Here is a 21,661-nt window from a genome sequence, read left to right on the forward strand (position 1 = left end):
ATTTTAATCAGATCTTTTTGAAGAGTTCTGATTCAAAGGAGCTGAAACCGAACCTGTTGTACTTCCCACTGTTCACCACAAGATGGCAGCAAAGACCAACATGAGGTAAAATAACTTTTTTTTTCTTTCTGGAAACGTAACGACTTTGATTTTAAACTAAATTTACAAGGTGATGATAGCCTGGGAATTCCCATGCTGCTTTGCGCTCGATTTCATTCTCACTGCAAAGTCAGCCTGGAAACCACCGCCCTTATTTTTGCCAGAGTTTGGGAACCAATCACAGAACGGGGGGGGGGGGGCAGCAGCAGCAAGACGATGACGACGTCCATGCGCTACACCGAAGCTTGTAGAGTGTTAATCCAACATGACAGCGGACACAACGTTACCGTTCGATGCAGCCTTAGAAAGTGTTTCGGAGTAGATTCACCCTAGGGTCATTTGAACCGTGACATCCAGCCAAGTAACCCACCCTAAGTTTTTCCGATATTGGCTGAACATCAGTTGAGTTACTGAGTTATCCCGAATAGCTTAGTACAAGCGCTGACGGACCCTGGCAGCATCTCCAAAATTACCACACTAAAATCACATGCCATGACACCAAACTTCTACAGTAGTACAAATATGGTCTGTACTCACAAAACGATGCATTTGGAAGTTTGTACATAGTCCAGGAGTTTATTATTATCATCAACACAAGCCTGATAGCTTTTCTGCTGCTAAAGCTTCGTTGACGTCACTTCTGGGAGCCGGGAGCTTCAAAGTAAGATGAGGGTTGATCTGCTACTGTAGACAACAAAGCAAGGCTGCTCAATTTCTCCATTATCAAAATAAATTCACAACTCTACAACATAAAAATTCATGTAGAATATAGCATATAGGCCTACTTTGTTGTTAATTTAAGTAGCTTAGAGTGCAATTTTACTTTTATTTTCCTTTTTTTTCTTCTTCCTCGTCGAATTTCTGTCGTCATCTGGTATAAGTGATACAATTGGCTATGAATCGCGCACAAAGCAGCATGGGAAGAACCTGACGTCATTTGATAGACATTCGTAGCGCCCAATAAACGGCTCTAGGCATTCGTAAACCACGCCTCAAATACGAGAAAATGCACACCTAGTTCCCAGACCACCATCTCATCGAGATTGTGGACGCGTCAGCCAGGCTAAGGTGATGATGCATTAAGAGGTAATAATAGCTTTTAGACAATTCAACCTTCTCTTATAATGGCTACCGCTTGGATACTTCGGGGTCTTTTCACTCGGATACAAACAAGTTTTATTCGTAAAATTGTAGCGCCACCTGTGGTAAAAAAAAAAAAAGTTAGTTTATTCCCCATTTTGGACTCTTTGATCAGAACTCTTCTTCGGGGGAAACTGGAATAAAACCCCTCGGGGTGTCTCTGTAGAATTGTCATCTGGTGTTAATCTTTAACTCATCTTTAATATAAACTATCATATATTTCTATACTTCATACTATGCTTGATGCGAGTCTCATGTCTCACTCCAGATAATGCGATGCTTTTTTTCTTTTTTATATTAGCAAATATTCAAGAGCAAAACATTCTTGAATGTCTCGTCATATACTTCTAAAAGAGAAACAAAATAAATTAAATCGGCTTCCTTTTGTACATACTTACAGGATATGAGTTAATGAGTCGTTTAGCTCGAGTTGAAGCTGGTGCTTTGAGTTAAAAGTCTGCAGCTGTTTGTGTGTGAAGGTCAGCGCGTTGATTCCCTGCTGAGCGGGACGGCTGGTTTAAAAAGGAACAGTTAAAAACAAGCTAACAGGCTAACATGACGTACCTCAGACCCTCGTATCAAAACATATCTCACACTTTGTAATGGTTGACATTGTAAAAACACAACATATCTTTGTGTGTGTGTAAATATCATTTTCAAAAAAATAGCCTAAACTTTTCCCAAGGACACGTTTAAAAACAAGCAAAAAGAAAGCGAGTACTTGACAGGAAAATATAAAGCGAGCCAGAATCTTTGTTTACGTTAGCGGTTGTCCTCCAGCCGCGAGATTGCCACGATTCGGTAAACGGTCGGCACAGATTGGGGGGGGCTTCCTGCCCAGAGAGGAGGTGCGAAGCTTACCTTCACCGACTGAAAACTCAGCCTCGATGCTAAGAACCAAAATCAAACTACTGTCGGAGCCATTGGAGCGAGTCTGGGAGTCCAAACTCGGGTTATACCAAGTCCACGACCTTCTCCCCTCGTGCCAAAATAACTGGGCTTCCGTCTCGTTCTCCTCAGAAGTCTTCCTGAATAATTATCCGTCCACATGGGGGCGCTACATGTTGTAGGCCACGTAGATGGGGTCCAGCTGGTCTGCCAGGAAGCCGTCGCGCAGGTGCATGCGCTGCTTCTCGCCGCGGGAGTTGATGGGGATGACCCCGATGTCGACCACCACCACCACGCCCACGATCAGGTAGTGCTCCTCCAGCACCACGTTGGTGACCAGGGGGACCAGATCCAGGGCCTCCTGCTCCGAGCCGTCCAGCTCCACCACCACCACCAGCAGGTTGGTCCATGTGAACACGGCACTGGGGACAGAACAAGAAGAAACAACACTTTTACATCCGTGTTCCCCAACAGCAAGATCCTGAGCTCACTGAAACAGATTGTTGGTCCATGTAAATTCTGTCTTTATATGCAACATAATGACGACACTCTCTCTTGCTCCCTATAAGAGAATATGATCTTTAACCAGATTTTAATGGTGGTAAAAGGCCATTGCCTGGTTTAAGACTTAAATTTCGTGTACTGATGCAGTTTTATCTTCAATTTGTGTAGATTAACCTTGTTGCTCACAGTTCTGAGTTAAAGGGATAGTTCGCCTCTTTTGACGTGTTGATGAAGGTAGTCCGGCTAGTTGGCTGGGGTTTAAAAAATAAAGCGTTTTGCTTCTCAAAACAATATGCGTTCAACAGAGTAATACATTTGCATCACAAAAGTCAGAGCTCACAATCTCTTGGCCCTATTTTCTCTCCCTTCGTATCACTGCCTGCTGTGCAGACCGAGCAGCAAACACCGTAACAGGAGGCAGTGATACGAAGGGAGAGAAAATAGGGCCAAGAGATTGTGAGCTCTGACTTTTTCCTGGAGAACCATTTTGTGATGCAAATGTATTACTCTGTTGAACGCATATTGTTCTGAGAAGCAAAAGGCTTTATTTTTTAAACCCCAGCCAACTAGCCGGACTACCTTCATCAACACCAAAACGAGGCTGGAACTCTGCTCACAGGACGCAGCAGGGGGTAAGAAGATGTTCAGAAATGATGTTGCTGATATGGGATGTCACACAGCTTCATGTCAGAAGAGGCGAACTGTCCCTTTAAAGAGGCGAACTGTCCCTTTAAAGTAATAGTCTTTGTCTCATGCGGCTTCAGTTTAAAACACCTACATGCTGTTATCGTGTCTGCTTGAATAACTTTTTTTGTTTTTTCTTTGGAAGGTTCCTAACAATGAGCTGTGTTACCGTGGTGGGGGGGTTTGCGTGTCCCAATGAGTCTGGGAGCTATGTTGCCCGGGTCACCCAAGGCAAACAGATCCTAGATGAGGGACCAGACAAAGAACAGCTCATAAGACCCCCCCATGGCGAAAAATAATTTTGTACAACGTTTTCCTTTGTCCGGGGCTCGGTCGGGCACAGCCCGAAGACGAGACGTTGGACTTCAATGCTCACGTGGGCAATGACGGTGAGACCTGGAAGGGCGTGATTGGGAGGAACGGGCCCCCCCGATCTGAATCAGAGTGGTGTTCTGTTATTGGACTTCTGTGCTCGTCATGGACTGTCCATAACGAACACCATGTTCAGGCATAAGGGGGTCCATATGTGCACTTGGCACCAGCTCGATGATCGACTTTGTGGTCGTATCGTCGGACTTGCGGCCGTATGTCCTGGACACTCGGGTAACGAGAGGGGCGGAGCTGCCAACTGATCACCACATGTTGGTGAGTTGGCTCCAGAATCCTGTCAGAAGGAGCTTCAACCATGTCCCGGGGGAGGTGGGGGACATTGAGTCCGAATGGGCCATGTTCCGTGCCTCCATTGTTGAGGCGGCTGACTGGAGCTGTGGCCGATGTCTGTCGTGGTGGGAACCCGTCAAGCTGAAGAAGGAGTCCTATCGGGCCTTTTTGGCCTGTGGGACTCTGGAAGCAGCTGATGGGATGAGAATCAGCACCTCCAAATCCAAGACCATGGTCCTCAAGGGTGGAATGCCCTCCCCGGGTTGGGAATGAGATCCTTCCCCAAGTGGAGGAGTTCAAGCATCTCGGTCTTGTTCGCGAGTGAGAGACGAATGAAGACAGGTGTCAAGGAACTATCAGCCACTATAGGACCTATACTTGGTGAGTGAGGTTTAGCGGTATCGATTACATTACGGTCATTCTGCAGTCGCTTTTATCCAAAGCGACTTACAATAAGTGTGTTCCACATCGGGAGGCAAAAGAACTTCAGGTCACAAGAAATCATAAGAGCATAACTAGTGCTAGAATAAGTGCGTAAGGAGCTGGGACGAAACAGGTGATCAAGGTAGTGTTTCCTGAAGACTCGATGGAGTGGGGCTGGCCGCGCTTTGGCTCCAAGCCCCTGACTGTTTGTGTGTAAACACCAAACAGCAGCTCAGATTACTGCCTTCTTGGACTCTATGGGTGGGGACGTCAGAGTGTGTGACCTACAATTTGGGATTTAGAAGCTAAAACACAGTGACACAGCGTCGCTGAGCTGTATCCGTGCGTGTTTCTTACCACTCTGTGATGCTCTTGTGCGTCCTGATGACGGAGGTCTCGATGTCGATGGGGTGGTAACGCATCCCTCTCAGCTCCATGGCCTCCTCTAGGGCACCGACCACATACAGGGCATCGTGACGCTCTGCAATTTCCCACAAAATGGAGATTATTTCCCACCAGCAGTCTGGTTGAATAATGTGTCAGCCTGTGATTTGTGTTCAGTCGATGGGAAAACCCTTAAAGCAGTATTTAGGGGACTTCTTTAAGCTTGGCAGCACCTAGAATCCACCCTGAGGCTGTTTAAATGTGCCCTGCCCTCGGTTTTATGGGCACTAAAGGTCGCTCTCACCTCCGCTGGCGTCCGTGAGCTCGGTCCTGCGCAGGAAGCCCAGGTATCCCGTTCGAGCCCAGATGGTCTGCGTGTCTCCGAAGCTGAGTCTGGAGTTAAAGTGGTCCGATTGCAGCGCTTCGTCTCCGTAAACCGTGAAGTAGCCGCTGGCGTTGTGACCGCTGTGCACCCAGATCTGCAAACAGGAAGAAGCTGTTAGACCTCCTGTTGAAGCTCCGCCCGGTTCTCCTGCTCCGTCCACACAGCTCGCCCTCCCTACCCGACTATAACAGGAAATTAAAACTTCACCTGTACTCTGTGGGACTGTCTTAATACTTTTTCTTCTCTTTTTTGTTTGTAGTTGCCATTGTAATTTAGTCTTTTGATTCATTGCTTGATTATTGATTTTTGTGATGTTGTTTTATCCTGATAAGATACATTTAATTGTGTTTATTTATCTTAATGGTGAGGTTCTGGATAAGCCCTCCCAGGGTTTCTAACCTCTCCAGCACTGATTCATTGCGGCCATTTATGTTTTGTAAGTCATGGATTCTATCGGTTTGGTTTTCTTTGGGCAGTTGGAATGTACTTTGGTTGATTTTTGTATTTGAGATTATTTTGGTGACTTTTAGACCCTCCCATTAATCAGACAGATTAAGAACACACCGGGAGCTCTTTTTGTTTGTGAGGTGGTGGTTAAATGATTTTTTTGACCACTTTTAGATCTTGTTAAATCGGATTAAGTTAACTTTCGTTTTTTCATCCAACTTGTAAGAAATTTTAAGTTATTGTTTTGTTCATCAAAAATAAACTACATATATTTTTTAACAATCAACTCTGAAGTGCGTGCAAAAACAAAACCACCCACGGCCTTTGGAAACTTAAAAGGCTGCGACATTATCTATTGTATATATATTTATTTTACTCTATATTTTTCTTTTATGTGATATACTCTTGTTTGTAATGTTTTATTAAAGTGCAAACAAACAATAAACAATTGGAGATCATACAGCATTCATTATTAGTAGGGCTGGGCGAGTTAACTATTTAACGCCGATAAATATTTTATCACGCATTAACGCAGGTTTTTATTATTGTAAAAGTCTGTTGAATGCATCACATTCACCACGAAGCATGGAGAAATAAAATAAACTAGCAGGTAACATCACCGCTACAGGTGTGAAGCTAACGGAGCTAACCGGCGCTACTTCCTGTTTTACTGGTTTCAACATAAAAGCACGTATTTCAAAATAAATTTTAAAAAAAAACCTCCTGCATTTACAGCCAAGTTGAATTGTCTTCTCAGCGTAGTAGTTCCAGTCTAAAATATCACTTAAAGGCAAAACACACAACTGATAGCAGCAAGTCATTCAAGGAAACAGACAGTGGAGCGAGGCTTCTACATAAAAACTACAGAAAGATGCTGATGTTAAAAGTGTGTTTGCACAACAAATGTTATGGCACTTTCATTCATATGGCAGCACATTTAAAATAAAGCTAAATGCTAAAAGCTATACGCGACTTTTGGATTCATTTTTGGATTCTGCGTACAAATGCGATTAATCGTGATTAATCAGGGAAATCATGTGATTAATTAGATTAAACATGTTAATCGTTGCCCAGCCCTGATTATTAGACTTTTCTAACTCAACTTGCTGTAGTTGGTGGCAGCTGTGAAGTCAGAATATTTAAACTCCGTCCTTCGTGTCAACAGAGAAGTTACCAACTAAATGTGCCGTTTTAGAGCATTTTGAGCCAATTTATCTTCAGTTAAAACACGCAGCATAAACAGGTGTAATTAAGGTATGATGGTTATAACAACACTGCGAGGAAATAAACATTCCTGCCTGTGGAAGTGGTTAAATTAGTGATTTTCTGAAAAAGTTGGGACCAACCTCTCCCAGATGCGACTCTCCCATTGGTCCTTTGGTCTCTGGGTTGGCGATGATGATTCTGACCCCTGGCAGGATCTGCCCAAAGAGAGTCGGAGAAGCAGCTTCAGTGGACCTGTTCAAACGGCTTATTCGTTTAAAAAGGGGAGGAAGAACTCACCTTTCCGGACTCCATCAGTGGGAGGCTGTGTGGCGATCCCCGCTCTACTAATCTGACCCTGCAGGAAAATAAGGTCACGTTTTGTGCTTACAATGTATTTCATCAGACTAAGTTTAGCTTATCAAATGTAACAAAAAAAAAAAAAAAAAGAAGGGCTTGTGATCATATTGTAATGTATCCATGGCAACAACACAAAAAAAAAATCACAATCTGCCATTTTCCATCTTTACTTTAGAGCGCTCATCTCCTCTAAAATACTTGGGCTGTGACTTTTTCTTTAAAGATTGATCGTAAATACAGTAACTGCTTTAACATTATAGGTTTATTAGGGCTGGGCGAGTTAACTTGTTAACTACATTAGGCTACAATGAGCTGGTTACTTTTCTTCTTACCTCTTTGGTATTCTACGCCTCATTATTTTTATCCCCCCGCGTACGCCTCATTTTAATGTTTTATTCTGACAGAGAGAGAGACTTCCACCAAAGGCTCTACCACCTGACTGTGTTCCACCAATCAGACGCAGCCGTGCAGTCTGGTCACGTGACCGTACTCGATCTCAGCGGCGGGACGGGTTAGCTTTAGCATTAGCAGTCGTAGCAAACAAAGAAAGAAACAGATGAAAAATGTCAGAACCAACGGTGGGAAATGAAGACGCAGACGAGGCCTCATACTGAAAGCATGTTTACCTTACAAAGAGTGAGAAACAGCAGCTACATTATGTGTCTTCTGTGGCAACCAAAACAAACGCACATTTCAGCAGAAACTCAACATCTAACTTGAGGAAACATGTAGCGCTAAGTTTCCTAAACTCGTTTTTCCCCCATGGATAGGTGAATGTTTGTTTTTTAGGTTACATATGGGTTACATATGTTTTAAACATTTCCTAAGTCTCTTTTATCTTTTATTGAAGTACCTGAATTTACCTGGATTATTTTAATTTAAGCTATTTTGTAATTAATGAATTCATTTTATCAATTGGATGAACTCTAATTTGCCTAAAGATGATTATTTAGTATTTTTGTCTGTCTGATTGAATGCTTGTGTTAACAAATAAATCAGACGTTACTCAACAGTTACTCAGTACTTGAGTAGTTTTTCACCGAGCACTTTTTCACTCTTACACAAGTAATTATTTGGATGACTACTTTTTACTTTTACTTGAGTCATATTATTCTGAAGTAACAGTACTTTTACTTGAGTACAGTTTTTGGCTGCTCCACCCACCTCTGATAATAATAAAATCCCATTAATTTAAATTGATGCTTCATCTAATTTGATCAGAAGGTTTAGCGGCTGTTTATTAATTCTACGTAAGATCGTCTAATATCACAGAAAGATATAATTCTGAGGAATGTAAAACATAATCACTTATTATTTTTCCATATCGTTCAGCTCTAATAAAAAGCAAAAACCCTGAGCTGGACACCAACAGCTGCTGTAAACACATCGATAAGGGAGAAGAAGCACCGTCCTCAGCTAACGTTTTCTTAGTTTGAAAACACTTTCTGGGAAAATGTAATCCCTGTGGCCTCCGAGAATGAGAAGAAGCGACGGAAGAAGTTTGTCTCGTTACAAACGAGAGACACGAAGACTCTGGCAGGAGGAGGCCTGCTTAAATCAACTCTGATGACATGTAATCATGGACGCTGACAGTCTTATTTATACACAGCAGGACAGCCGTCTAACTTCTCTGGATGAAAATCCAGCAGAAACAGGCTCAGCACCATAATAATCGGCTTTCCCGGGGAGCCGGAGACCGTGAGACTGGCAAGTTTAAATCATATGTGGCAGTTTGGGCTCATCTCTAAATCGAGGCCGGGCTGGTTCCGGTCGCTCCTTTTAAACCCAGAGGACGACTTGTCAGGAGCCATCAGCGCATCTCTCACACATATTGCTTGAAATCAGCAGCTGTTGTCCATCCGTGTTGCCTGGAAACCGACAGTTTCCCCACCTGAACTCAGGAAATCTGACAGCAATGTTGTTCAAACTGCTGGTTGGTTCGTTAAAACGGACGTAACCCTTAAAAAAAGTCCCAAACTCTAAAGTTTGAGGTGTACCTCAGGGTTTAAAGGCCAGTCTGGAGGGGTTCTGGAGCTAAACACCGTCACAGCGACTTGGAGAAACTTTCAGCCTCCCATCAGACTCAGACTTTTTCACCATCTCCTTAAAGCCAAGAAAACATTTTCCATCTCTACTCTATTTATTCTCCAGGTTCATTTCAAGCGAGCTGGAAAAGACGACGCAGGTTTGTCCGAAAGAAGAAAAGTCGGGATGCAATGATGAGCAAAACTTAAGATTTCATTCACAGTAGAAGTGCACCCCCTCTTCTTCTGACAGCATCTGTAAACATCTGGACCCGAGGAGCCCGGCTGCTGGACCTCTGGGAGACAAACGTTGTCCCATTCCAGTCTGATGGAGGACTCCAGCTGCTCTTTATTGTCATAGTTTAGATGTTTTCAGGTGGTGAAACATCTGGACTGCAGGCAGGTCAGTCCAGATGTTTCACCACCTGAAAACTATTCCACCAGCCGGACTCTTCTGCTATGAAGCTGCTGGAACAGATGCAGGATGTGGTTTAACTTTGTCCTGCTGAAATAAGCCAGGCCTTCCCTGATGGGAGCAGATGTTGCTCTTAAACCCGTCTTTCCAGATGTGCAAGCCACCACTTCCACAGGCACCAATGCCTAATTATGCTGAACCTGCTCCACGATTTGACACATTTCTGCCCCATCTTTATTGCTGAGACTCTGCCTCTCTAAGGTGCTCTCTCAGGATCAGTTTCAGCCGAGGCTTCTTCCATGAAATAGTAAACGTCTCACTTTCACCATTTCATTTGCTTTCATTTTAATCTTAAACTCTTAAACTTTTACATTTAAAAATTGTATTTAATTTAACTTTTAAATTTGAAAATTTATTTTTTTAATTTAAAATTCAATTTAAAAGTAAAACTTTAATCTCTTCACATTTTAATCTTTGTCATTAAAATGTGCATTTATTAGATTTCCAAACTTTCTGTATTTATCAGGTTGTAAATGATCTTAAAAAAAAGGTTAAAAACTGACTGAAAGTTTAGCAAATTGTATATTAAATTGCATTTAGCCCCATTTCCACTTGTAAAGGCCATATAAATAAGAGCTGACCATTTTTGGAACTTACTGAGCTCCTCCAGCCAATCGTATTACTGCATCCTGTCTGTTGGAGCCTAAATCCTGCTGAATAGGAGCCTTTTTTCTCTATTTTTTACATAAATGTGTTAAATTTCCCCCTTTATGATGTCCTGGCAGCATCTACAGATCCATATTCATGACATTTTATATGAATACATTGAAATTTAGTTTGATTTTAGCGTGATTGTGACTCACTAAACTTTTCTCAGATGTTCAGACTGCGAATAAAACAGAACTAAATGTATAAATCTCTTTTTTTTTTGCTGTTTTCTGGGATTTTATCGTGATTTAGTGACTATAAATGTTCTAAGAACTAAACCGCTCAGACACAAAACAAAGAGTTGACTCACCTGTCGTGTCGTAGCGCTCTCATATCGACGAACACAGTTGTGGGATCGGGTCCAGATGTGCCCTGAGAAGCAGCAACAACCACATTAGCTCTGCTGCACACGGACTCAACATAAACTCCTACCGGCTGCAGCGGGCGCTACTGCTCATGCATTAATGCTCACCGGGACGAGCTTTCTCTCCACAGGGGGGGAAAACTTTGGGTTTGAGAGCCGCCAGGTGAACTCAAACATTTACAACATTCAGAAAACGGTGGAAATGAAGGCGGTTGGATGAGTTCTGAAGGTGATTTCAAACACGAAAAACGTGAGAACTTAGAAGAAAAAAAGACCCAAAAAAATCTGATTCCACTTGATTAACATGCACACAGAGTCCCAGAATGTGTTTGAAACCGCATACTACATACTATATACAGCATACTAGATACAGAATACTGCATACTACAAACTACATACAGCATACTAGATACAGAATACTACAAACCGCATACTACAAACTACATACAGCATACTAGATACAGAATACTACAAACCGCATACTACAAACCGCATACTACATACTACATACTACATACAGCATACTACAAACCGCATACTACATACTACATACTAGATACCGCATACTACAAACTACATACTACAAACCGCATACTGCATACTACGTACTACAAACCGCATACTACATACTACAAACCGCATACTACATACTACATACCGCATACTACATACAGCATACTGCATACTACAAACCGCATACTACATACTACATACCGCATACTACATACTACATACCGCATACTACATACAGCATACTACAAACCGCATACTACATACTACATACAGCATACTACAAACCGCATACTACATACTGCATACTACATACTACAAACCGCATACTGCATACTACAAACCGATACTACATACTACATACAGCATACTACAAACCGCATACTACATACTACATACTGCATACTACATACTACAAACCGCATACTGCATACTACAAACCGATACTACATACTAGATACCGCATACTACATACTACATACTAGATACCGCATACTACATACTGCATACTACAAACCGATACTACATACTAGATACCGCATACTACATACTAGATACCGCATACTACAAACTACATACTACAAACCGCATACTGCATACTACGTACTACAAACCGCATACTACATACTCATTCGATCAGACAGTATGCAGAGCGTTTACCCACAATGCATTTCTCTCCTGCCCGAGCCGAAATCAGCCGGCCTGAAGCTGATTTCCCTTAAGCTCTAAACTCTGTAAACTTTAGCAACATTTGAAACATTTTCAGGTGAGAAAGTAGTCGTTTAGATCCCCAACGTGTTGAAAACCTGACAAAATACCGGCTATTTACAATTTTGTTCCCACGAATTCGGCGCTACTAAAGCTAGCCGTAGTGAGCAACGCACTTCCGGTTATTTTCACAAAATAAAATACCCGTTGCCTTTTATCATAGGGAAAGCCATTACCATACAATTGGTGCTTTTGTTTTGAAAACAGGAAGTGAACCTACCCTCGTTGTAGCTAGCCTGAAACTGCCGTTTTGACAGGAAATGACGATCGGCGACGTCATGTTACGTTGCATCTTGGGTAGTTTGAGTATGAGTAGTAACCTCATGATGCATACCCAACATTTAGGAGAATCTAGTATGCATCCGGGAACTTCTCGCTTACTCAAACTTGCATTCTAACTCAGAAAGTTAGTAGGAGTAGTAGGAGTAGTATGCGGTTTCGAACACAGCCCCAGAGAGTCGGGGGTGGTGATTAAGATGAAGAAAAAGCTAAGACAGAATCCCTGCTCTGAAATATCAGCTAAATATCCTGTTTAACTGCGCTGAGGACTGAAAATGAGTAGAAGTAAAATGAGGACAAAGAAAAGGGATGAAGACACCCCCCCCCCCTCCCTCTCTCTTCCTCCACCATTCCTTCAGTTTCCAGGATAAACACCACTGAGAAGAGACCGTGAACGGAGCCCATCACCAAACCCTGCGGCATGCTGGGAGTCACCAACTTCCTCATCTTGAATCAGTAAGAAGTGCAGGGTCACACCAGAAAAGGACGAACGTCAGATCATCTCTGAGCCCTCAGAAGCTAGCTGCTGATGTTGCTAATGCGCTAACAATGTGCTAACAACACTAATGTGCTAACAATGCGCTAACAATGTGCTAACAACACTAATGTGCTCGTTTGTGATCAGCTGCCTTTCTTTATTAGGGAGTTTAGACTTGGGAGGCAGAGCCTTCAGTTATCAGGCCCCTCTCTGTGGAACCAGCTGCCAGTTTGGGAGGCAGAGCCTTCAGTTATCAGGCCCCTCTCTGTGGAACCAGCTGCCAGTTTGGGAGGCAGAGCCTTCAGTTATCAGGCCCCTCTCTGTGGAACCAGCTGCCAGTTTGGGAGGCAGAGCCTTCAGTTATCAGGCCCCTCTCTGTGGAACCAGCTGCCAGTTTGGGAGGCAGAGCCTTCAGTTATCAGGCCCCTCTCTGTGGAACCAGCTGCCAGTTTGGGAGGCAGAGCCTTCAGTTATCAGGCCCCTCTCTGTGGAACCAGCTGCCAGTTTGGGAGGCAGAGCCTTCAGTTATCAGGCCCCTCTCTGTGGAACCAGCTGCCAGTTTGGGAGGCAGAGCCTTCAGTCATCAGGCCCCTCTGTGGAACCAGCTGCCAGTTTGGGAGGCAGAGCCTTCAGTTATCAGGCCCCTCTCTGTGGAACCAGCTGCCAGTTTGGGAGGCAGAGCCTTCAGTTATCAGGCCCCTCTCTGTGGAACCAGCTGCCACTTTGGGAGGCAGAGCCTTCAGTTATCAGGCCCCTCTCTGTGGAACCAGCTGCCAGTTTGGGAGGCAGAGCCTTCAGTTATCAGGCCCCTCTCTGTGGAACCAGCTGCCAGTTTGGGAGGCAGAGCCTTCAGTTATCAGGCCCCTCTCTGAGGAACCAGCTGCCAGTTTGGGAGGCAGAGCCTTCAGTTATCAGGCCCCTCTCTGTGGAACCAGCTGCCAGTTTGGGAGGCAGAGCCTTCAGTTATCAGGCCCCTCTCTGTGGAACCAGCTGCCAGTTTGGGAGGCAGAGCCTTCAGTTATCAGGCCCCTCTCTGTGGAACCAGCGGCCAGTTTGGGAGGCAGAGCCTTCAGTTATCAGGCCTCTCTCTGTGGAACCAGCTGCCAGTTTGGGAAGCAGAGCCTTCAGTTATCAGGCCCCTCTCTGTGGAACCAGCTGCCAGTTTGGGAGGCAGAGCCTTCAGTTATCAGGCCCCTCTTTGCCTTTAAGACCAGGCTTAAAACTTTCCTTTCTGATAAAGCTTATAGTTAGGGATGGCTCAGGCTATCCTGAAACATCCCATAGTTCTGCTGTCCTCTCAGCCCTCAGCTGGTCCAGGCAGATGGTTCCTGGTTCTGATGGAGGTTTCTTCCTGTTAAAAGGGAGTTTTTTCCTCCCACAGTCGCCTCGTGCAGCTCAAACTCAAGCGAACTGAGGATTTGATGCAATCTGTTGACTTAAAATGGAACCATTTTTATACGAAGTGGTAAAATCTGAATATAACTACGATTGATATGGAACTCGTTCTGTGTTTAAAGAGCTTTGTGATGTCACATGTTGTTCAATGCTTTTATTCACCAGTTAAAATAGAAAAAGATCTTAATACTAATCCAGAGTGCAGTTATTTAAACATCAGTAACCGGCAGTTTTGCTGTTATTCACCAAGCCGAGCCAGAAAAAGTGCCGTGAAGGAGCCCAGTGAAGGAGCCATGCACGAGGCTTTTATCGGGTGGTGCCTTCATTTGTACAAGCACCCAATCACAGAAAAGGTCTGAAACCTTAGATTTAAAGCCAGCTGAGGAGCAGTAAGCTGACAAGCAGTGGGGGGGTGGTGGTTTATGGAGGTTCCCTACCTGATCGGCCAGCTTTCCCAGCCTGTGAGGCTGCAGCACCAGAGAGGACGGGGGGAGGAGGAGGTAAAGAAGGAGGGAGGGCGGAGACAAAACCAAGTATGAGACATGGGGTGGGGTTAAATATTAAAGGAAGGAGGAGGAATAATGTCAAAAGAAACCAAACAAGCAGTTAAAATGGAAAGTTGTTAGTTTGGCTCTTTTAAAGCTCAAAGGTCAGAGGTCAGAGCGAACATCCATGCTGCTGCTATCAGGCTCATCTGTGAGTCATGCAGTTAGACATCTAAAAACAGGTTAAACTGCATGTTTTCATCTCTAAAAATACAATAGAAAAATACTTTATTCATCCCCCCAATAGGGGAAATTCAAATTAGTCAAGTAGCTCAAAAAATGATTAATATTTACAATAATTGTATATTAACAACAATAATAATACTAATTCTAATAAAAAAAATACTACTACTAACTAATAAAAATAATAATAACAATAGTAATAATAAATGACTAAATTAATTAAAAATTAAAATAATAATAATAATAATAATAAAAAAATAACCTCTTTGCTTTGAAGTGGCAACAAAACTAAAAGTTTTAATTTGAAAATCCTGAAACAGACCACAGGCACCGGGTCCGTTTGAGTGAACGCAGCTGGTGAAATGAAGGAATGATTTTTGGGTCTTTTGTTGGTTATTTAAGAAGCTTCAGCTACAGAAACTGAACGTTTCAAACGTGGAAGTCCATCATCCAGCTGATGAGCAAAGCTGCAAACTGTCCATGCAGCACAGAACTGCACGATCACAACCTTAAAGGGACAGTTCACCTTTTTATACTTACCACGTCCGCTCTGGGCTTCCGTAGTTTTGAGAAGCAAAACGCTTTATTTTTTAAACCCCAGCCAACTAGCCGGACTACCTTCATCAACACCAAAACGAGGCTGGAACTCGGCTCACAGGACGCAGCAGGGGGTAAGAAGATGTTCAGAAATGATGTTGCTGATATGGGATGTCATACAGCTTCATGTCAGAAGAGGCGAACTGTCCCTTTAAGGCTTTTAAAGTTGATTTCATCAGAATATGATCAAAGTCTCTCGGTGCCTCCTTTACCGACGGGTTCAGGACACATCTGTGGTTTCTGATAACACAGAAAACTGCTTCATGTGATGCAGACTTCAGGTTTAATTCATGAGCACCTGACACCAACCTCTATGGACGTTTTCCTGTGCCATCAAAGTTTGAATACGAATTTCCAATATTGAATTTTTACAGCATCAAAATCAGACTTTGAATTTGTAAAAAGAAAATCAATTTAAAAAAATTTTATGGAAAAAAATTCAATGGAAAAAAATTCAGAGGAAAAAAATGAAATGGTATTCCACTGAATTTTTTAACACTTGGTTTTCCACATTTAAAGTCTGATTTTGATGCTGTAAAAATTCAATATTAGAAATTCGTATTCAAACTCTGATGGCACAGGAAAACTTCCATAAGTTGCTCTTGTTCTCAAAGAGATTAAAGCGGAAGCAGCGAGAGACTCAAAGACTCGGAGAAAGCGACCGACCTGCAGGCAGATGGCCAGGTTGACCCTGCAGCCGAAGGAGGTGCTGACGGCCCGCGGGTGGAGGCCCAGGTCTTTGAACAGCTTGGAGAAGGACTGCGTCAGGGCTATCCTGGGCCGCTCCTCGGCTACGACCACGCAGGTCCTCACCCGGGACAGGTCCACGCCCCGAGCCTGCGGGCGGGGGGGGAGGCTGAGACATTCAGGCCTATCGGACACGCTGCGCACATTCTGCGAGGGGCCGAGCCCGCCTTACCTTCAGGGCGTCGGTCTGCAGGCCGAGGCCTTTGGTGCACAGCTCCATGACGCTGTAGGAGCAGAAGGTGTCGCGCACCTTGTGCTGACTGACGGCCGACAGCCACAGAGACGGGTTCACCTCCAGCTCGGAGGGGGGGATCAGGATGGACTGGTGACCCGAGTACACGCTGCAGACAGAGGGTTCACATTCTGAACAAGTTCTCCCAGCAAGTGTAGATAATAACCAGGGCCGGGCAACGATTAAAATGTTTAATCACGATTAATCACATGAATCCAAAAATGAATCCAAAAGTAGTGTATAGCTTTTAGCATTTAGCTTTATTTTAAATGTGCTGCCATATGAATGAAAGTGCCATAACATTTGTTGTGCAAACACACTTTTAACATCAGCATCTTTCTGTAGTTTTTATGTAGAAGCCTCGCTCCACTGTCTGTTTCCTTGAATGACTTGCTGCTATCAGTTGTGTGTTTTGCCTTTAAGTGATATTTTAGACTGGAACTACTACGCTGAGAAGACAATTCAACTTGGCAGTGTTTACAGATGACTTTGGTTCTGTCGACTGCGCCGTCTGGAAGAACTTTAAAATGAAAATGGCCGAGTAAAAGTTCCGTACCCTTCTCCATGTTTGGTGGATCCGCCGATTACTTTCTTTTCCTGTTCCACAGCAGACAGCAGCAGACTTTTACAAAATAAAAGCCTGTGAGCAACAGACTTTTACAAAATAAAAGCCTGTGAGCAACAGACTTTTACAAAATAAAAGCCTGTGAGCAGCAGACTTTTACAATAATAAAATAAATAATAAAACAGGGGTGGTCTGTGGCGTAGTGGGTTGAGCAGGCGCCCCATGTACAGAGGCTATATCGCAGCGTGTTGTTCCCCCTCCCTCTGCCCTCTGCTTCCTGTCTCTCTGAACTTTCCTATCTATTGAAAGCCCCCCAAAAAATGTATTTATTTATTTTTAAATAGATAAAATAAAATAAAACCTGCGTTAATGCGCAATAAAATATTATTATTTTAAATAATTAACGAGTTAACTGGCCCAGCCCTAATAATTAATGAAGGAGGAAGTCTAATTATTATTGAGGCTTATTTTGGCTGCTTTAAACATCCTCTGATTTTAAAATGTGTCTTTTATCCGAGCTAAGAAACATCTGGAACATCTGTTCCCTTCACACCGACCTGCAAAGGCACCAGAGGACGAAGCCGAGGCCGCAGTACGGGTCCAGGCAGATGGCCACCTCTCTGGACGGGTAGAGCTCGCACTGCAGCTTGATGGAGCGGCAGAAGGCACTGGTGGCTGTGTGGGACATCTGGACAAAAGAGAGGACAAACATTTCTGTTCTCATGTGTCTATGCATGAAATCTGCACGATATCTTTGAACTTATCTGGACTGTTCTTTTTATATTATTTTATGTATTTTAATGCTTCTTCCACTCCCTACTGCAATGCTTTTATTTTATGTGAAGCACTTTGAACTGTTTTGAACAAATAAACTTGACTTTGACTTTTAAAAACATTCAGATCTGAGCTGAGTTCATGGAGTCTCAGTTTTTAGTCACCACATTGTTCATAAAGATCTGTCCATTATATAAATATAATGTTCGGGGTTCCTTCATACGGGGGCGGAGGGGATGCCTGAGGGGTGGGTGCGCTTACTTTGACTCCAGCGAGCATGCCGGTGGTGGAGACGCTGAAGTCCAGGTAGGCCAGGGTGTCGGGGTCGGACGGTTTATACAGCAGGGGGGGCTTCTTCTTCGGCAAATCATCTGCGCACAGAGAGCAAAGAGACTCTGATGAGGGCCTCCGTCCCTGCAGGTGGCGCCACCGCCCACGGCTGTGTGATGATGTCACAGCGTACCTGTGTCCATAACGGGAGGCCAGGTCCGGACGTCCACGGCAGCCAGCGCCTCCTTGGACCTCAGCAGCTTGGAGATGACCTGTGAGGTCATCACGCACACAGAGCGGCTCACCTGCACAGACGTTAGCCACAAAGTAAAGTCAGCCAACCCGACCTGCTTTTCCAGGCTGTTTCCCAACTCCTGCCCCTGTGATCCCTCACTTCTCCCTTCCGTTTCTGCACCCCACAGCCAGTGATGGGCAGTAGCGTCACTACTTGTAGCGAAGCTACTAGTTTAACTACATTTCCCAGTAGCTTGGCCGTAGCGTCACTACTTTATGTATCGAGTAACGTCCCTGTAGTTAAGCTATTTTTTTTGTCAAGTAGTGACGTAGCGTCCACAAAAGCTACAAAATTTCAGGTCATGCCTGAGGAAAACAGCAGTTACCAGCATCACAACATGGTTTTGAACACAATAAAGTGAATGTCTGTTGAACGTCATGCGCAAGCTGCTCCGACTCGTCTGCTCGTGCCGCCTGCACACATACCGGTACTAACATAGGACCCATGCATTGCATAGCTACCCTGCGTGCATACAGTTGCGAGTGTAACCGGCGTGATTCGACTCTGGCTAAAAGTGTTCCTCTCTGCGTTGTGTTGAGAACAAAGTAACAGGACAACCTCTGTAATGGAACAAATATATTAAAATTAAAGCCACTTCGCCGCCTCTCACACACACAGCTACTCAGCGATCTCAGAGACCAACTGACAGCGCAATGACAGGATGTGACATCACCAATAAGTTCCGGTAACGCAATAAAACAAAATAAAAATAAAAGCTCCCAATAAAAAATATTACAAAACAATTGAAATTAACAACAAAATGAGAACAAGAGAAAAATGTATTTATGGTGAAATTAACAAAAAAAACTACATCATTACATCGGTTACACGAGCATCAGCAACATTCAGGGGTGATAGTGAAAAAAAATCCTGAGCCTGAACTTTTTTTTTCCTGTTCCAACGGGGTGGGGGGCGCACAACATGCTGCATATGTGACGTAAAGTAGGCCTAATTTTGACACATTATTCAAACATTTAATAGTCTGTGTATGACCATTATTGTCAAGTGACACATTTTAGATGATGTTTTCATTTTTGCCTTATGTCTATAGTGTTATTGACGAAAACACAGATAATTTCCATCTTGGTATAGCACTTAAGATTTGACTGAGCTCAATAAAGTTTTATTTAATGAAGATATCTGTTATTTTAAATCAATCTGATATTATGTCGGTACAATGTAGCTTCTGATGTAGTGAACTACTTTTCCCCACATTTTTGTAGCTTAGCTCACTACATTTCTAGTGGTGGTAGCTTTAGTGTAGTGAAGCTTAATTTATGGTTGAGTAGCTGATAGCTTAGCTCACTACATTTTACAAGTAGCTTACCCAACACTGCCCACAGCTAAACCGGCAGTTTGGAGCCATTTCAGCAGATTTCATATGCAAGGCTAGCCTGGGAATTCCCATGCTGCTTTGCGCGCGATTTCATTCACACTGCAAAGTAGGGGTGTGCAAAATAATCGTCATGACGATGCATCGCGATTCTAACTTTCACGATCTACTGCATCGATTCTTGACGCCAAGTATCGATTTTTTTTGGGGGGCTTTTTATGCCTTTAATGGTAGGACACATGCAAATGATGCATTTCGCTGCAAGGGATGTTTGCAATATTTATTTCATTTTATTATAGTTTTATAAAGCCTATGCACTTTTTTTTGTCTGTACTGATCATCCTTATTTTGTTATTTTAAGTTTTATAAATCCTATGCACTTTTTGTGATGAGTGTGTCCAGTAATATTTGTTTTAATGGCAATACCTCCAAAAGTTGTTTCAATAAATACAGTTATGAATTGATTTGCTTTGAGTTATGTATCAATTGAAGACACTATCCAGATTATACTCAGCCAGTCAGCCACTGGTAATGGCTGTATTTTTTTTTTAAATATGTTCAGTGAAAATATTGCAATGCATCGCAATAATTCAAGTATCGTGATGCATCGTGATAGTATCGCATCGTGGCATGTGAATCGTGACTTCTTTGCCAATAACCATCCCTACTGCAAAGGCAGCCTGGAAACCACCACCCTTATTTTTGCCTGAGTTAGGGAACCAATCACAGAACGGGGGGGCAGCAAGACGATGACGACACCGAAGCTTGTAGAGTGTTAATCCAACATGGCAGCGGACACAACGTTACCGTTCGATGCAGCCTTAGAAAGTGTTTTAAGTAGCTTAGAGCGCAAGTTTACTTTTTAAAAAAGAGCAACGCGTCTTCTTCTTCCTCGTCGAATTTCTGTCGCTCTACATACGTCATCTGGTATAAGTGATACAATTGGCTATGAATCGCGCGCAAAGCAGCATGGGAAGAACCAGACGCCATTTGATAGGCATTCGTAGCGCCCAATAAACGGCTCTAGGCATTCGTAAACCACGCCTCAAATACGAGAAAATGCACACCTAGTTCCCAGACCACCATCTCATCGAGATGTGCACGCGTCAGCCAGGCTAATGCAAGGCGTGGAATCGGTCAAAAATGGCACCAAAACGTGCTTTCCATCCAAAATGGCCGCCTTCCTGTGGACGTGGGACCATGGCGGCAAGAGACTTTTTTGTCCGTCTGGGCATGATGAATGAGTGTACCGAATCTCGTCGTCCCACACGAAACTAACCCCAATGCGGGGACCATTTTTAAGCATCGTAGGGGGCGCTACAGAATCAATGAGCGACTCCCAAAAATATAAAGTTTAGATTCTTTCATGTCACCGACTGGCAGGTGGCGCTCGCAAAATTTTCGAGCACCTTTTGCAAAGAAGAAGAAGAAGAAGAAGAAGAAAGAACTCCTACAGATACAACAGGGTCCTTGGAGTTTCACTGCTCGGTCCCTAATAAAAGATTTATTTCATATCAGTAACTGTGAGCTGAATCAGGGAAAAGTCCTATTTCAGGGTGATTTGTCACGTTTTTCTGATTCATGCCGAGGTTTCACAACATTTCCTGATGGACGACAGAAAATGGGAATTTGCTGAGTCTTCATTAATTTAATAAACACACATCTCAGGTCTGCTGCTGTCTCACAACAAGGAAGACATCGAAGAGTCGAGTTAAATGTATCTTTCTCTGCACACTGGGACAGAAAAGGGTTTAAAAGTGACAGCTTCCTCCAACATGTTCAGCAGCGCTGCAGAACGATCCGACAGGTGGACGCGTCCCACTTACCTCCACGATCATCTTGACGGTGGGCAGCGTGGTGGCGATGTTCTGAGGGTGCGGCGGGCGCACCGTGATGGGCACACAGCCGGCGTAAAGGCAGCCGTAGAACGCAGCGATGAGGTCGATGCCTGGAGGAAGAGGAGGGAAGGAGAGGGTGAGGAGGAAGAGCTCGATGTGGAGAA

At 43.7% G+C, this 21,661-nt stretch overlaps 1 protein-coding gene across 9 annotated transcripts in view; it reads right to left on the reverse strand.

Annotated features, from left to right (window-relative positions):
* Positions 1-1,170: 1,170 nt before the first annotated feature.
* The window catches only part of LOC142398604 (disco-interacting protein 2 homolog C), a 262,105-nt gene continuing 241,614 nt past the window's right edge, over positions 1,171-21,661 (reverse strand). For 6 of the 9 annotated variants that reach the window (XM_075482674.1, XM_075482669.1, XM_075482667.1 and 3 more), the window contains 13 exons: positions 21,486-21,607; positions 18,225-18,336; positions 18,023-18,132; positions 17,545-17,675; positions 16,363-16,531; positions 16,110-16,280; positions 14,556-14,585; positions 10,635-10,696; positions 7,118-7,175; positions 6,961-7,035; positions 5,087-5,261; positions 4,756-4,879; positions 1,171-2,549 (listed from right to left, as the gene is read on the reverse strand). In XM_075482674.1, coding sequence (XP_075338789.1) covers positions 2,297-2,549; positions 4,756-4,879; positions 5,087-5,261; positions 6,961-7,035; positions 7,118-7,175; positions 10,635-10,696; positions 14,556-14,585; positions 16,110-16,280; positions 16,363-16,531; positions 17,545-17,675; positions 18,023-18,132; positions 18,225-18,336; positions 21,486-21,607 — 1,592 coding nt within the window. In that variant the 3' untranslated portion in view covers positions 1,171-2,296. The remainder of the gene's footprint in view (positions 2,550-4,755; positions 4,880-5,086; positions 5,262-6,960; positions 7,036-7,117; positions 7,176-10,634; positions 10,697-14,555; positions 14,586-16,109; positions 16,281-16,362; positions 16,532-17,544; positions 17,676-18,022; positions 18,133-18,224; positions 18,337-21,485; positions 21,608-21,661) is intronic. The other 3 variants (XM_075482675.1, XM_075482671.1, XM_075482670.1) reach the window with 1 other exon arrangement.

Source organism: Odontesthes bonariensis, chromosome 14 (assembly GCF_027942865.1).
Source record: "Odontesthes bonariensis isolate fOdoBon6 chromosome 14, fOdoBon6.hap1, whole genome shotgun sequence".
Lineage (NCBI taxonomy): Eukaryota > Metazoa > Chordata > Actinopteri > Atheriniformes > Atherinopsidae > Odontesthes > Odontesthes bonariensis.